The sequence below is a fragment of the Ictidomys tridecemlineatus genome, chromosome 7 (assembly GCF_052094955.1).
Source record: "Ictidomys tridecemlineatus isolate mIctTri1 chromosome 7, mIctTri1.hap1, whole genome shotgun sequence".
Classification (NCBI taxonomy): Eukaryota; Metazoa; Chordata; class Mammalia; order Rodentia; family Sciuridae; genus Ictidomys; species Ictidomys tridecemlineatus.
The window spans coordinates 19,132,166-19,148,626 of NC_135483.1; the positions used below are offsets into that span (position 1 = coordinate 19,132,166).

The 16,461-nt window shown below is 39.5% G+C and overlaps 1 protein-coding gene across 7 annotated transcripts in view; it reads right to left on the minus strand.

The window, feature by feature from the left end:
- Positions 1-16,461, minus strand: part of Col14a1 (collagen type XIV alpha 1 chain) — a 201,287-nt gene that overhangs the window by 94,538 nt on the left and 90,288 nt on the right. For 4 of the 7 annotated variants that reach the window (XM_013357058.4, XM_078016743.1, XM_013357075.4 and 1 more), the window contains exons 19-23: positions 14,916-15,067; positions 9,352-9,481; positions 6,487-6,609; positions 3,345-3,494; positions 632-748 (exon numbers count right to left, since the gene is read on the minus strand). In XM_013357058.4, the coding sequence (XP_013212512.2) occupies positions 632-748; positions 3,345-3,494; positions 6,487-6,609; positions 9,352-9,481; positions 14,916-15,067 (672 nt within the window). The remainder of the gene's footprint in view (positions 1-631; positions 749-3,344; positions 3,495-6,486; positions 6,610-9,351; positions 9,482-14,915; positions 15,068-16,461) is intronic. The other 3 variants (XM_013357064.4, XM_078016744.1, XM_078016745.1) reach the window with 3 other exon arrangements.

The following is a 16,461-nucleotide window of genomic DNA, read 5'->3' on the forward strand; positions in this document are numbered from 1 at the left end:
CTTGTCAGTATTTATATTTTTGGCAGAGGCTAACCACGGATGGTTAGCATTTAACCACTGAGCCACATCCCCAGCCCTATTTTGTATTTTATTTAGAGACAGGGTCTCACTGAATTGCTTCGTGCCTTGCCATTGCTGGGGCTGGCTTTTAACTCAAGACCCTCCTGCCTCAGCCTCCCGAGCAGCTGGGATTACAGGCATGCACCACTGTACTTGGCTCTTGTCATTATTTCTAAGGGTGAGGAAGAAAGGTTTCTAGTGTTTCAACTTTTGGGTTAAGTTCTATATCACTGTTATCCTTCAGAACTGCGGTGCTGAAGAACTTGTTTGTGGCAACAGGGACACACTGCACCTTTAGAGAGAGAGTGTGTTGATCCAATGTGTGTTCCCGATTGACACAGATCGGCACTGGCCTTGTACCCACGGAGAGCTGAGAAAAATGGAGGTTGGGGGAGGACACGTGACAATGTGCTGGTCAGTCTGGCTCAACATACTGCATGGCTGACCATCACACAATTGTTCTTCAAGAGGGCTATTGTCTCACGTAACTTGTGTGCTGCTCACAGTGATCTTCATGGAACCAAGTTCACAAGGACTCAAGGACAGCGTGTGTGTGAAGGGCTGTACTCACCCTGGAGGGGTTCTAGAACTATCCTGTAGGCCGTGGCATGACGATGCACCTCCCATCGAGCACACAAGCTGGTCATTTCAATCTGGCTGGCTTGGAGATTGGTCACACCCAAGAACACTATGATGAAATGGAAAGATAAATGCGTCACACTGAAGATGTTGCCACAAATGTCCCCAAGTCTGAAGACATTTGTAGTAAAATTCTTATGCCAAGCTCCACACTGAGGTGGGAAATCCAGTCCCAGGATTTTATCATTGTTAAAAGCTGAATGGTATTTCATTGTGATCTCACTCATATGTGGAATCTGACAAAGTTGATCTTATAGAAGCCGAGAGGAGAGGGGTGGGTAGCAGAGACTGGAGAGATGAAGAGCAATGGGCAGAGCTTGGTCCACAGGGACTAAGTTACAGTTAGATTGGAGGAATAAATCTAGTATGTGCACAATAGGAAGGGTGGTCAGAGTTAATAAAAATGCATTGCATATTTCAAAATAGTTATGAGAGGATTTTGAACGTTACCACCACAAAAAAAATGAAATTTAAAGTAATGAATATGCTAATTACCCTGATTTGATCTTTACCATGCATGCTAGTACTGAAACATTGCATTGCACCCCGTAAACATGGGTAGTGATTATTTGCCAATCAAATATAAAAGCAAAACAAAATGTGAATGAATGAGAAAGAACACATTTTTGAAATTTTTAAAATGAAAGAATTTATAGTGCAAATAGCTTAAAAACACATAGTTTGTATTAATCTTAGAACACTAATATACAAAAGTGATTATTTTGACAAGCAATATAAAAATACTGTTTCTCTAGGATAAGATAAGAGTAGGCATCTGGGGTTTATCATTCAGATTCAAACACAAAAACAAGCAAAAAAAACCCAGAAAATTTTAATACTATCTACTTTCCTAATGGTCTTAGACTGTTTCCATCCATATAATTTTCTCTGACTTCTCCATCTTTTAGGTAACTCATAAAATAAAACATAATTTCTATCTGTAGATTGTTTCTTACTCTTACAGCAGAGAGGGAAGTTTTTTTCTAAACCAAATTAAACTACTTCTCTCATGTACAACAAAAGGAAATTAATAATGGTTTCTATACTAAATTTTAAAAAAACATTAAATTTACTTATGTGCCATTATGTGAGGTTTGTTGTTGCTGTTGTTAAGGAGAAAGATAATAAATAATTAGCCTATTTTTTTACATTAATGATAAGAATATATGAAACTTTAACACTCCAAGTTTTTTACAAAATGTTTGGAATGTTCAGTGTTTATTGAGAGAGTGGGGAAAGAAAAGAAAAGAGATGGAGGCAGAGAAAGGAGGACAGAATGAGAGAAGAAAAGATAGGGAGAGAGGCCAGGAGGAAAAATATCAGAGACTGAAGAAGTGTAATCCAAAGAGGAAAGTCAACCAAGAGAAGGAGAGAGGAGAGAGAGATGGGAAGATGCACAGCAGATCTGACATGAGCTGAAGGAGGGATAGTGGGTGCTGGCATAGAGCCACACGGAAATACATTGAGGTTTATGTCAGGGCCCGGAATAGTGTCACTTCAGCAGCCAAGTTCAAGGTCAGAACCACGGACCAAAGCCTTCCCAGACCTGTCAAATACAGAGACTGACTGAGATTGAACTTATTCAGCATCTAACTTTTAAGACCTCAAGATATTCCACAAAGGAGAATTAAGGAAGCCCCCTTTAATGAAGAGAAGTCCTCTATGAAATCCAGGATGGCTGGGGTCTAGTTTAGTAGAGGCTCTTTGTTGTCTGATATTGTCTATCTTCCTTGTAGAGTTGAGAGAGCTTAGACTCAGAGAAGGTGGGTAATGTGCCCAAGGCCATAGCTAACAAGCATCATACCGAAGGGTTATTCTTTTGATGATACCATGACCACCCATTCTCAAGAACACGCATGTACTGTTTAATAGCACTCAGGTTATATTATCACAGTGGAACTGTTTTTATGATGATCATTTCTGTATTAATTTTAATGTGCTATTTAAAATAATATCTGTTCAGAGTGATAATCTGTTTAAATTATATGGATTTTGAAAAGTATTTAGGTCAAAAACTGTAAGTTGATGTAAAGAAATCTATTCCACAGATGGTGTAGAGGTATAACACACTTGAGGAATATGGAACGTCCATGCTGGAATTTGGAAAATACTGCATATTCCATGGGTGTCTGCGGTGCTGTGTGCCAACGAGAAGTCCCAGACAGTGCGCAGACAGCATAAAACCCCATAAAAGAGACAGAAGTTCGTAGAGTGGAGTGTCATATACTTTTAATAGATGGCGTATGGGTGGGGGGCAGAGGCTGGAAGGAGAATGGTTTTGAAAAAAAAGGCAAATTTCCCCTGGCCCAACTCTGACTGGCACTGGCCATGCCTGGTTACTTGCTGTTTGGAAAATTTCACTTATTTTGAGAAATGCCAGCAAAAGACTTTCCAGAAGGAAATCCTATCCTCGACGGTGGAGCCAGTTTGAAAGCCAGGTGCTGACATCCCGCCTGCCAAGGCAGCCTGGGAACTCCCCTGAGGAAAGAGCACACCTCTCCTTCCAGGAAACACCATCCAGAAAGGACGGCACCCACCGGGGGAAAGAGAAAGCAGCTGCCACGCTGAAGCAGGGCTTGGGTTCCCAGCAGCAGAGCCCCACACCCCACACGGAGCTGGGGCAAGGGGACGGACATCAGTCTTACGTGTTTTCACCAGGCCTGTCAGCGCGTCGCTGTGGCCTGCCGCCTGGGAGGCGAATATCTTCACGTTGTAGTCCATTCCACTGAGGAGGTTGGTGATAAGAATGGTGTTAATGTCAGCACCCACAAAAGTCTCCAGGGTTGGGCCAGGAACTGAAGGAGAAGGAGCATATCTTTCAGCAATGACAGAATGCGCAAAAATGCAAGAATTCTTGGAGCAAACTGGACTCAGTCAGCTGCTTTTCAGTTGCCCAGGATTGTCCAGCAAACAGAGAGCAGGGCTGAGACTCTGAACCTAGAACATCCAGCTCTAACACCCGTACCTGACCACCAGCCTGGAGATCATTTTTAGTCACCTTGTCTTTTTCCCATTACGGTTTTTCCCTTTGTGCTTACTCAAACAAGTTATCCCACCTCACAATCCATCTTCCACCCTATTAGGAGCCACTCTGTTGGAACAGACATTTGAGGTACTTGCCCAATTGAAGAAAACATTATCAATTTTCCCAGCTCCATCCTCAGCAAGCACCCAAGTGGAAGGAAAAGCAGATTTTGTCCTGCACACCAGACCAGACCTGGCCACGTGGGAGACTAGCTGTGAAAGTAGATGCTACAGTTTTATCTACCCCTTGTAGGATTTTTTTTTAATCATTATTCAAATGTACTTGGCAGCATAAAAACTACTTTTATGTTAAAAAATAAGATAGGACCATGGTTTTTAAGAGTACATTATTTAAATTCACTTAGATAGCAAATAATTCTTAATACCTGATTGGTTAAATTATCTAACTTCTCATACAAATTCAATTTTCCCAACATGGAATATTATGGACTGGGAGAAAATAAGAACAATTTTTGAGATCCTGATTTTAGCTATGTTACTTGTATTAATGAACATTATCCAGTAATTCATATAATAGTGATGTTAAGGGGAAAAATAAACCCTCAACATTGTCTGAGCCTTATGTTCGAACACACTAACAGAACCAATATACCAAGATATTTCAGCTTTATCCAAACTGAAACCTTAATCTATTAAGTTAAAAATACCCACAGTTTTCTGTTTTAATAAAATCTCCCATCACCTATTCCTTCAGACAATAAGCAATCTCTGGCAGCTAGATCAGTCACTTCATTCATATCTTTTATAGGAAAGATGTTGCGTTTGAGTTATCACATGTTAACTTATTAGAGCGAATAATTTGCATGGGTGAACTACAATTGAATTTATATCTTGGAGGAACTGGAAAATGTAGTAAGATTACAAAAAAAAATCTATTCTAAGGACATGCTAAAACATCAATAACTTTTTATTTTAAATAGAAAAATCAAAACTTTTTTGAAAACTGTGCTTGAAAAATCATCAATCATGGAATAATTAAAGCAATGTTTTACAGATTCTAAATTTTTAATATTGGACAGATGAAGCTTTTATCCCAAGGCCCGTGATCAGCTGGCTGCAGGCCTTTATAACTTCAACTCTGTCTCAACTCAGTTTCTGGCTGGTGTCTTTGATTTCACATTAAAAGCATTCTTTGATAAGTTTTACACAAATTTATTGTGTGCAGCATCTTTCCGTATGTGCCCATTCTCTAAGAGCTCTGAGTTAGAGAAAGTTCCTGAAATACTCATCATGTTCCTCCAGAAGCCCCCTTTCCAACAATATATTCATGTATTTGTTTGTATGTGATCAATCAGTAGCTATTTTCCCTTGCTCCATATGTGCAGGGCAAATGGCCACAAACAATTGTCCCACTGGGCCTGGACAGGATTTCTTAACCTCAGCACTATTGACACTTGGACTGGATGCTTCTTTATTACCACTGTGAGTGGTAGACTGTTTAGCAGTACTTTCTACATGCCAGTAGCACATCCCCATGCCCCCAAGTTGTGATGATCCAAAAATGTCCCCATTGAGGGCATATTGCATCAATTTTGGGAACCACCACTCAAAACCAAAGCTATTGGTACTCAGAAAAATTGATAAATATTTGTAAAATGATCAAAAGAACTTGGGCAAAGATATCTTGCAAATTAACATAACCTTCAGTCCTAAAGCAAAGAGACAAAACAAAAAGCAGACAAATATATAGATAATGGGTTCCAAAGACTCAATATGCAGCAGGCCAGTGCACCAGTGCTCTATCCTTTCTATTTTATTTGTCATGGTTCACAAAGGTGTTTGTCTGGAGAAACTGGAGGTGAGACCATTTTATTTGTATGGGCACCATGACAACCGCTCCTGGATAATTAATTGGGCATAACAGAAGAGGCTAAAAATTGATACAGGGACAAGAACAACATCTCAGGTTCATCTTATCATTAGATCAAGACTAATGGAATTTTCAAAGGCAGAAAGCATTTTGTAATGGCTCAAAAAATGTTTTTAAATTTTCATGCCAAATTAAGAATAATTTTAGAAACTCTGTTGACCAACCAGAGTTCTGAAAGCCAGGTCTAGAAAATTGTAAAAATGTTTATAATAGGCTTTCAGTCTCCAGCTTAAACATCCATGAGCACACTAAACGTAGGGAGATGATCCTCTGAGTTGCAGTGCACGTGGTCTCCTCTTCACGGGCATACGGGCCAAGGGCACAGTCACCCCCTATTTACATCTTTCTCTTGCCTTTAAGATATAATGATGTAGAAGGCAGAGGAGCAGGGTCTCCTTGGGCATTGAACTACAGGGCTGCTGTAAAAGCATCTTTCTGCTTTGGTAAGTTTTATCTCCCTAGTTTCCAGAATGAGAAGTTGATCAATGTTATTTTTTTCAACTAATCAAAGAAACAGAACTAAAAAAAATCAAAATTAGAGATTTCAAATATTTAGAACTTCCATATCCATAGAGCCATAAAGTTTCCTGTTCCTAGAAAATGAAGGTTTCTTAGGCTGGTTCCTTGTCTAGGGCATGAGTAGGTCAGGTGTAAGTCATTGCTGTGCCAGCAGCATAGGTCATGCTCCGCCCTTCTGATGATATCGGTCTGAACACTGCCCATGCTAAAAACACCTTTTTTTTTTCTGAAAAACAAGAGGCTCTTCCTATTTCTTTAAAATAGAAAATCAAACAGTTACCGAAACAGAACAAAAAAAAAATTGTCTTAAAATATACTTTAGATCCTTGCTCATGGGACGGAGCATTACTTACCACTGACAGGTTTGTAGAGGATCCTATAGCCTTTTACAGGGGCAGATGGAGGATCCCAGGTGATGCGCAACCGGTTATACCATTCCTCTGAGACCCTTAAGTTCTGGGGACCGGAGGAGGGCACTGAGCAGGGAAGAAAGGGAGAAACAGATTCAGTGTAGTTCCCTTCTTGAGGACCTCCACTGTTGCCAACAAAAGCTAAGATAACGTCACACAGGGTTAAAGACACAGGGTGAATTGCACCAAAACACACAGTGGGAAGCCTTCGAATCTGTGGTTGCTTTAAAAATTAAAATATATGGAAAATTCCTCTTGTGGAGAAAGGGTTCTGTCTGGAATTCAGAAATCCATTCAATATCATGCTGGCTCCCTTTTCCTCAGTTAATGTGAAGTAACATCAAGTTGGATAGTGTTATTAAACTTTACTATCTACATCACCCTCTGCTCCACGTGATCAGAGTGATACTGAGGATGCTGCTCACACAAAACGAATAATGATTATTCTTGGAGGCAAGAGTCTAAGGATTTCTTTATTTTCAGCTTCATATTGTCTATATATTTTTAAAATTCTGTATTATTGTTTTATCAATTTTTATAAAAATATTAAAGTCAAATGGAGGAGCTCTGCTAACTGTGATGCGTCTTGACAGTATCACTATTTCATTGTTGATAGAACATAGTTGTTGTACTAATCACTCTTCAAATATGTAGACCATTTACTCACACTTTGAAAAAATTTTACTATCGAGAGATTGCTGCATAGAATGGCACTTTTGCAATGAGATTCAAGTCATGTTTTCTACAGTAATTATCTATTTTAGTCTTTACTAGTGTGAGGTAAATATTGATTGATTTTTCTTCATTGTTTAAGTATGTGGGTTCCAACATTTACTTAGCAGCAAAATAAAAAAAATATAGTAAAAATCCCATTGTATAGGTCAAATCCAGATCCACTGTCGAGCCATAAAATATATCACATAAAATATATCCTGTGTAGAGGATGGATATCCACTATCCACAGAGTGGGGAGACTGTATCCAGTGCAGACAATGCAGTCACTCATTCAGTGGAGGAGACCAAATCCAGATACTGGCACTGGCAAAAGTGGAGGGCCAAGCTGGAAACTCCATTACTGCTCTGCTCTTCCCATGGCCATCTCTCCTTCCGCATGACCCCACAGGAAATAAATATGGAAGGAAGATCACAATACTCTAGGCGATCTTTAGAAAAATATGCCAGCTTGGATGGAGTCTGGGTGGAGGCACAATAGCTCAGACACAGGGATGACAGATGCCAATGCCACTGGAGGAGGAGCTAATAGCTATTTGCTCAGCGGAGGACTCTGGGCAGCAGAATTTTAATGACTTGCAGAGACTCAGATGAAAAAAAAATCCACATTCAGCTGCCCTGGGCATACAATTCAGTCTCTGACACTCTTCTGCACATGATCTCACGTAACTACTTAGTATTTATGATTGACTAAAGATGGTCATAGATTTTTTTGATCGTCTTTCCATTGAGACGTGGAAGCTACAACTCTCTGCTTAGTTCTGGCAGGAATCTGTGACTACCTTGACCAATACACTGCAGCACAAGTAACACTCATTCAGAGCCCTGAACTAGCCCAGCAGTCTCCTTCCTGCCTCTTGGATATCTTGTTTTCATAGACCCCAGTCGCTTTGTTGATAGAACCACATGGAGAGGCTCTGACACTAGTAGAGAAAGGAGAGAGAGAACTGAGTCTAGCTGTCCCTACTAAGATGCTAGATTAGTAAATTGTCATGGACCCTCTAGACCAAAGCAGCCACCAAGTGAATACCATTGGGTGATGTTAATTGATACCATGTGGAGCTGCCTAATTTCCTAATCCACACAATAATAAAATGGTCACTGTTTGAAACCATCATGCCCTACATTAGTCTTTATGCAAAATTAGATATCCATTACAGTGATGAAGACCCCTGAGACTTTGGAGTACTTTAACCAATTGTTTTCACACCCATTCCTCATTTGATTTTTATGGCCAAGTCATCTTAAATAGACATTTCACGATGTCTCCTCTGTGCCACACTCTGCTGTGGGAGCTTCGCATGCAGAGGTGAAGGGCACAGATGCGCTCCAAGGGTCTCGTGACGCCTGCCCTGCAGAGATGGGAGATGGGCAGTGAAGAAATCCATGAGCAAAAAAAGGGAACACAAGGCAGTAAATCGTGCCATCACATGATCAAAAACAAAAGGCAAACCAAAAACAGGCCAATGTCACAGAGTGGAAACTAGTTTGCATGAGATGTTCAAAAAAGGCTGGGGCAGATTTGGTACTGAACTAAGACCACAGTGAAAAGAAAAAGCAAACATGCCAATATCTGGGAAAGGATGCTCCATAGGAGGGGACTGACTAGCTATAGCCTAAGGAGGAACAGTCATAGAGTCCTATGCCCAGCAGAAAGCAGGCTAGAGCTAGGACTAGTTTAGGAGGTGAGATCAAAGAGATCAGCAGGGTCCAGGTCGGACAGTTGTGCAGAGCCATTGGGAGGATGGTGGATTTATCCTGATTCTAGTGGGGAATGAGAGTATTTTGATGAATCCACAGGCCTGTGATGAATCAGATGCTGGAGGACAGAGATTATTTGCTTTTCAAGTCTTAGTTTTCACAGAAAAGAAAACTTAAGCCCAGAGCTGTTGAGCAACTTGCCCAATGCCAGACAGCTTGCGTGTGAAGACAAGATTCAAACACAGATTTTCTGTTTCCAAATCACTTTTGCTCTTTTCATGTCACTATGCTGCATCTTTCAGGATACATTACTGGGAAAAAGACATTTCCAGTTTATGAGTCAGTTCATATTCAAAAGGAGAAAGCGTCACTTACAGGTTCTTCCAGGGGCAGAGACGCTGACACCTTCTCCATCAGTGTAGATAGGAGTCACTGTGACTTTGTACTCGGTATCTGGAAGGAGAGGCTTCAGAAGGAGATTGTTCTGGCTCCCAGGCACCATAACCTGAACAGAAAAGTAGGGACCATCGTCCTAGTAAGACCCCTTCTTCCCACTGACCTACTAATGGAGACATTTAGAAATCATCAGAGACTGTAGACACTCAGAGACCATCAGAGCAGAGGACATGCTCAGAGAGCATCAGAGTAGGGGACATGCTCAGGGCATGGTGAGAAAAGAAAGGGCATGCATGCAAGAGCATTGCTCTGAAATTCCCCTCTGCAGTAACCCTTAGTCTACACCCACTGATACAGAAGGCTCAGGTTTGAAGCTCTTAAACTTTAAGGAGTATTCTTCTCTCAACATCTTCTCAGCACTTGTGAAGTCCTCACAAGACAGAATAATGGTCTGTTTGCCTAGCAGGTGTTTATGGATTAGGAGTGTTCATTTTATAACTCATACTGCTGCTTATCAGTTGGGTTCAACTTAAGTATCCTCTTGCAAACTCAGCCTCCCCTGCTTTCCTCCCTCAGAGATAACCTGACCCCAGCATTTTTATTCTTTCAATTAGAAAGAATGGATGCTAGCCAAGAGCAACAGAGCCATGCACGGGAGCCAAGTTTTCCAAGTTGAAACATATTTACCAGCAACACTAAAAAGTGCTGTAAATTTTTTTTTTATTTCCAAAAGGAGATGTCTTCCTCAATCTGCAATCATGACCCTTCTGTCTCTAAGAAGATGCCAAAACCAGAAATGCAGCACCAGGGTTAACTGCTCGAGCATGAGTTCCACAAACCATAGTATGCAGCAGTGCAAACCTCACATCCCTAAGAGCATAGTGTGGACCAGAAAAGCCCCATATGCTCAATGCTGAAAGCACAAAACTTGCAGCCTGTACTCCAGGAGTTAGATGCTGGCACATCTCTGGACCATTTAAGGAACAAAATCAGGCCTGGAAAAAACACTAGGATGTAAGAACTAACCCAAATGGGTTGAAGGGAGTCACAAGACCAGAACAACTAGAGACTTTTCCATTCCAGGGCTGGGTGAAATGCCAGCAGGCAAGGGCGGTGCTGTCTACTCCTGGATGAAGGAAGAAACCTATAAATCATGAAATAAGCCTTAGGAAGCCTCCAGTTGAACCCAGAAGCAGCTGTTGCTAAGATATTGCAAAGCTCTAAAAAGCAATGTTTTTTAATATGAAAAAGGAAGTCTGAATTAGGTGATTTTATATTAGATTAATAAGATTTTGTTCCTCATAGGAAGGAGCATTGAAAGGTACAGAGTTGCATTGATGTGTGTACACAGGGTCCTGGGAAGGAGCAATGAAAAAGAGGGGCTCTGCTTTATTCTCAAGTCAGACGACCCTGGCATTAAAGACTTTTAAGGAAGAACTGTGACAGTGGGTGCCCTGACTTATATTACTCAGACAGTGTAGCTTCCTTTGGGGTATTTCTCTTAAATATAACTCTTTCAGAAAACAGAGCCAGGGTTTTCATTCCAAGCTGTCTTTCTAGCAAACCACCCATGTGGATGTTCCTTAAGTAAAGGTCATCTTTCATATTGAAAAGCACATGACCTTCCAACCAATCAAGTTCAGCCTGTGGTATATTGAAAAGTGGTGTGGTTATTTTGAAGAATTCATTTTGCTTGCCAGGAAGTTGTTGCTGTGAATTAGAACAATAGCTCTCACTTATCTAGCAAGTATATGTGCTGGGTGCTATTCAAGAATTTGAATACAGTTATTCACTTAATCTTTATCACCACCTTGTCATTTCACACATTTGTATATGGTGAAACTGAGGCCCACCCAGCTCAGTAAGGGAACATAAATGTGAGAATAGAATCCACACCTTCCTTTAACATTGGCCTCCTACTTCACACAAATGTATTGCTTTAAACTTTTTACATTCATGATACTTATTTGGAAAAGTGAAATGGAAATTTCTGGAGTATGCAAAGTTCTTCCTGCTTGGCCTCTGCTTGTTTAGGTAAAGCAGAGTAAAACAAACAAACAAACAAGTGTGAGTGTGTGTGTGTGTGTGTGTGTGTGTGTGTTTCCTCAAGTGTTATTGTGCTCTGTGTGATTGTAAGACCAATGTTCTTTGGCATAGGTCCACATCCGATGGTCCTACCTTAGCTTCATAATCTAAACTTAGATGCACCCCACTTTCTATTTCTAACAATACTACTAATCCATTTGTATATCACTAACACTTGAGGAAACAATCTATCCTTAATTGGGTTTCTATATAAATTAAGAAAGTGCTTGTAAGCTGTGTGTACAAATATATAGGCAAAAGCAGACAGTGGTTGTATTTATAAAACTAATCTATAAAGGATGCTCATGGTTAAATAGAATAAAAATTTTGCCAATAAACTTCATGTTTTTAATTTTTGCAGAAATGCAACTTTATCTGGCTCCATTATGACCCAAATTTCTTCAGAGCAGACCGGGCCACAAGCAGCAAATTGTTGCCTGGAGTAGAAAAAGGATCCTCTGTATCTCACTGGAGTCTCATTTTATAACAGTCCCATCTGTTTTTAGACAGTGGTTCTCAAACTCTCTGTGATTAAAGACTAAGAGTTAATAGTTGAATTTTGATTTAACTCCAATCCACTGTAGACCAATATCTGCATAAAATACAATAATACCAGTTTGCTAGAAAAGGGATCATCATCTTGTTCTTGGATGGTTGCAGCAATGTCAAATGGCTATCCACATTTTTAAAAGCTTAATGTTAAATCTGAACTTATCATGTAGGAGACCAAGGCCCATTTTGAGTAGTCCTACTCTAGAAAATTCCTTACAACTGAAAATTCAGGCCATGGTTAATGCTTTTTTTCGGGGGGGGGGGCTACTGGGGATTGAACTCAGGGGCACTCAACCACTGAGCCACACCCCCAGCCCTATTTTGCATTTCTAGTTAGAGACAGGGTCTCACTGAGTTGCTAAGTGCTTTGCTTTGTGCTGAGTCTGGCTTTGAACATGCAATCCTTCTGTCTCAGCCTCCAGAGACACTGGGATTATAGGTGTGCCATGGTTAATGCTTTTGAAACCCAGGCTCTAGAAAGTCTGGTTTTTAATAAATAAATAAGAGATCTCCCTGCTCTAACACAATGGAGACAATGTCGTTGCCACTTTTTCTAATTTCAAAAAAGAGTTGAAAGTTAATCTTTATGAAATATTGGCAGGCAGTTTTATTTCTAAGTGTTTAATTTTTTTTTTCTTGAAAGTGTCTGGTAGATTTTATTATACCTAGAATCTACATAAATAATTCACATACCTTAACTTTATAAATTTAATTACCCTGTTTTCTTTGGTTTGCAATGCTGTATACCTGTACTATTCTCCAACGCTCTCTTATTCTTTCCTTATATAAATACAATCAGTGTTTACAGTTAAGGAAAATTTGGAAACATGTTAGGAGTCATACCTCTTCTCTGGACACATTTCCTTTTGCTTTTATAATATGTTTTTATCATCTGTCTTTCTCTGTATGCATCCTTATTTTAAGATATCATTTGGTCTGTGTGATTGTAAGACCAATGTTCTTTGGCATAGGTCCACATCCGATGGTCTTACCTTAGCTTCATAATCTAAACTTAGTTGCACCCACTTTCTATTTCTAACGATAACACTAATCCATTTGTATAGCACTAACACTTGAGGAAACAAGTTCTCAATCTATCCTCAGGTGAGTCCCTATATAAATTAAGAAAGTGCTTGTAAGCTCTGTGCACAAATCTAGTTTAATTAAAATGCACCAAAAGAGTTTGATATTTAATGAATACTACAGTACATTTTTAAATACAGCAAAAGCAAAATACAAAAACAAATACTTCTGCATAGTAAATAATCACCACCAAATATATCAATATTTTTCATTTTTATTAAAGGTTTGTTTAACTGGGGCAGACTAAGACTTTGATCTTTTTCCCCCTTCCTGTAGGTGTCCAAGTGTTTCAAAAATAAACAGTGCTAAAGGAAAGAAACTAGCAAAGGGAAAATTATCTAGATACAACCCAAAGTAAATATTATTATTATTTCACCTTGGCTTGTGTAGATTAGATTGTTAATCACACATAAGTGCATGTGTGAGATTAAATTGTTACTGTTTCCTAATTAACAGGAATAATTCACCAAGAAGCTAATGTGTTTCTTGGAAAGAGTAAGAAAAATTCACAAAAAAACAAAATTGAAAAACCCATAGTCTGGAAAGTTTCTATGGATCTCACTTTTAGGAATTGAGCCATGATAGGAAGACAATGTTAGGAAAAATAAAACACTGCAAATTATTACATTAATTTCTATACTTAAGTACATTTTTTAAAAAATTTGCCAGTCATGAATCATGTGAAATGTATGGTAAGAGTGGATTTTGTTTGAGATCATTAACTTTCCATAAGTATCCCCAGACCAATTCCTGGATCTTCTGGCTGTTCACAGGGATAGGGTTCTTGTTGAGGCCTTCATTGGGCCCTATAAGCTTTCCTCTTTTCATTATAAATACAGTCCTCTCCTGAAAGAAATTTGAACTCAAGTAATAGTTTATGTATACACATAAATAAAAATGATTTTCCACCCAAGACTTTTTAAGGAAGGAAGGGAAAGAAAGAATAATGCTATTCTTGAGCAGTGATGAATTTTAAAAATTTCTTTCTTAGAGTGTCAAAACTAATGCAGCACAAGACCAAAATTTCAATTAATGAGGCTCACTAAATCATATTGCATGATGAAAGAGACAAATTTCTTCTGGCTAAACACTGGAGTTATCTGGTTCCTAGAACCACATCTACAAAACAATTTCAAGTTAAATATGGTATAAATTAAGAGAACATGTAGAGGCCATGATTAAGAGGTTGACAGGTTTGCCATATAGAAAAAAGAAATAAAGATAGATCAACTTAAAGAAAACACAACATATAAAAATCTAAATCCCTGAGGAGAGACACCCATGATTAAGATATATAAGAAATTACTATAAATCTTCTTGAAATGAATTGATATCAGTAAAATTTTTTTAAAAAAACATAACTATTTGTTAATGGATGGCATTTTGTTAGAAACATTTCGACTACATTAAAAAAAACCTTCCATGTGTGTTTTGCTTGAAAAGCTTTTTATCTGATTGCCAAGTGCAAAAAAATGTTAAATACCGATCTGAAACTGTATCCACCTATATCTACAGATGTAAGTATGTGATAGACCTTTTATGACCCAATTTTGGTATTCCAAGTCATCAAGGCAGCAGAAGCAATGTTAGAAACAAGATTTAGAGGTTTTATAGCTTGAAGCACATATGTGGAAAAAAATTGGAGATAGAAAGCTAATCAAGAAATCAGCAGTGAAGTTTGAGTTTATCAAGAACATTAGCTTCTGGAGATGGAAGAGTCACCAAGCAATGAGCAGCAAAGCTTTCATTAGTCTCTGGAGACTGTTTCATTAGTTCTGTTAGGAAAGTCTGTGGAGTTTCTATTTAGCTGTATTTATACAGACCGTTCCTACCACTTCTTCCGCAGGGTCCCCTTGTGCTGTCAGGTAGGTCACCCTAAACTGCTCCACATTGCTGTCAGAAATGTCCCATGTTACCCGCAGACTAGAAGTGGTTTCATCATCTACAACCAGGTTTCTGATTCCTGTCTGGAAAGCTGAAATAAACACAATTGAGGATTAAAGAACTTCCAACCCCTTCATATTCCAAGATGAGCCATGGAGATTACTTGTGGAGTGGCAAGGAGCATCATTGAAGATAGATCTATGGTGCAGAGCCACATGAAGCAAGAACAGCTGCACTCTAGTGGTTAATGGGAAGTCAAGGTAGCTACAGGTTTAGGAGAGCATGAGTTTAAGAGATGTTTACAAAATGAGGACTTCTCTAGATTATCAGCCTTGCATACACACTATTCAGGACACCCTGGGAAAATATCCTGGACTAAAAAATCAACCTTTGAACCTAAAGGGGAGCATGGACATAAGCAGGTCACACTACCGCTGTGTTGAAGAAGTGGTCCTGCTGCATCAGATCTCATCACCCTTCGTGTGTAATCAGCATCCAACACGCATCCCACCTACTAGTCCCCCATTTTGGTTTTGACACTTTTCATTCAAGAACATCCAGAGTGCCTTTATCCATTCAGCCCACAGATTTTATCTTTTCTCTCTGACACTTGTCCAAACTCCTTAACCTGTGTCCTCATCTCTGGAGGTGCCCGCTCCTTCATTTGTTCAATTTTTTTCCCCTTTCTCCCTTCTGCCCTGACTGCCTTTTCCCCTGCTCATCTCCACCGCATCTTCCTCTTCATGCATTTATTCACTCGTTCTGAAAACATTCATTGCATTCCTCCAGTGTGTTTGACTTCGTTAGGTCTTTTGAGATATACAGGACATAACCTTGACAAGAGTAGGAAGAATGTCGCAGAAGAGATAAAAGATGGACATTTACCTGGCAGTGGGAATGGGAGGGAACTCCTCAATTCAAGACAAAGAGTTCCAAAATGACAGGAAGAAATGGAGAAAGAGTGGGAAATACAGCTGAGGACAGGAAGGGAAGCAGGAACTATCAGGAAAGATCTTGGATGTTACAATAAAGAGACAGAGACGTTAGGGCACAAAGGAAGGCTCAGTAAAGATTAGTTGAATAGGAAATGAATGAATGAATGGGTAACTGTAAATCACTGAAGTGAGTGTATATGTTACTTAGTTACCTCTGGTAGCTAGTTGGGAGGTGTATTGCAGTGGAGAGGAGAGGAAATAGCTGATGGACTAGCCAAATCTTATTGACCCACAAAAATGCACAAAAACCATGACATAATAATTCTCAACAGAGCAGTAGGAGATATCTCTGAGATAAAAAGGGGGGCAAAGACCCCCAGTGATGTTACTATGTTAACATGCTCTGGAAGGTGAATGGGAATCTAAGACAGAGAGATTTAACAGGGAGGCTGGAGTAATAGAAGGCTGGAGTACCATGGTAAAGAAGATTTTGAGAATTTGAGTGGCAGGAAATGTGAACCGGTTTGGTAGACATGGAAGAGGGCAGCAT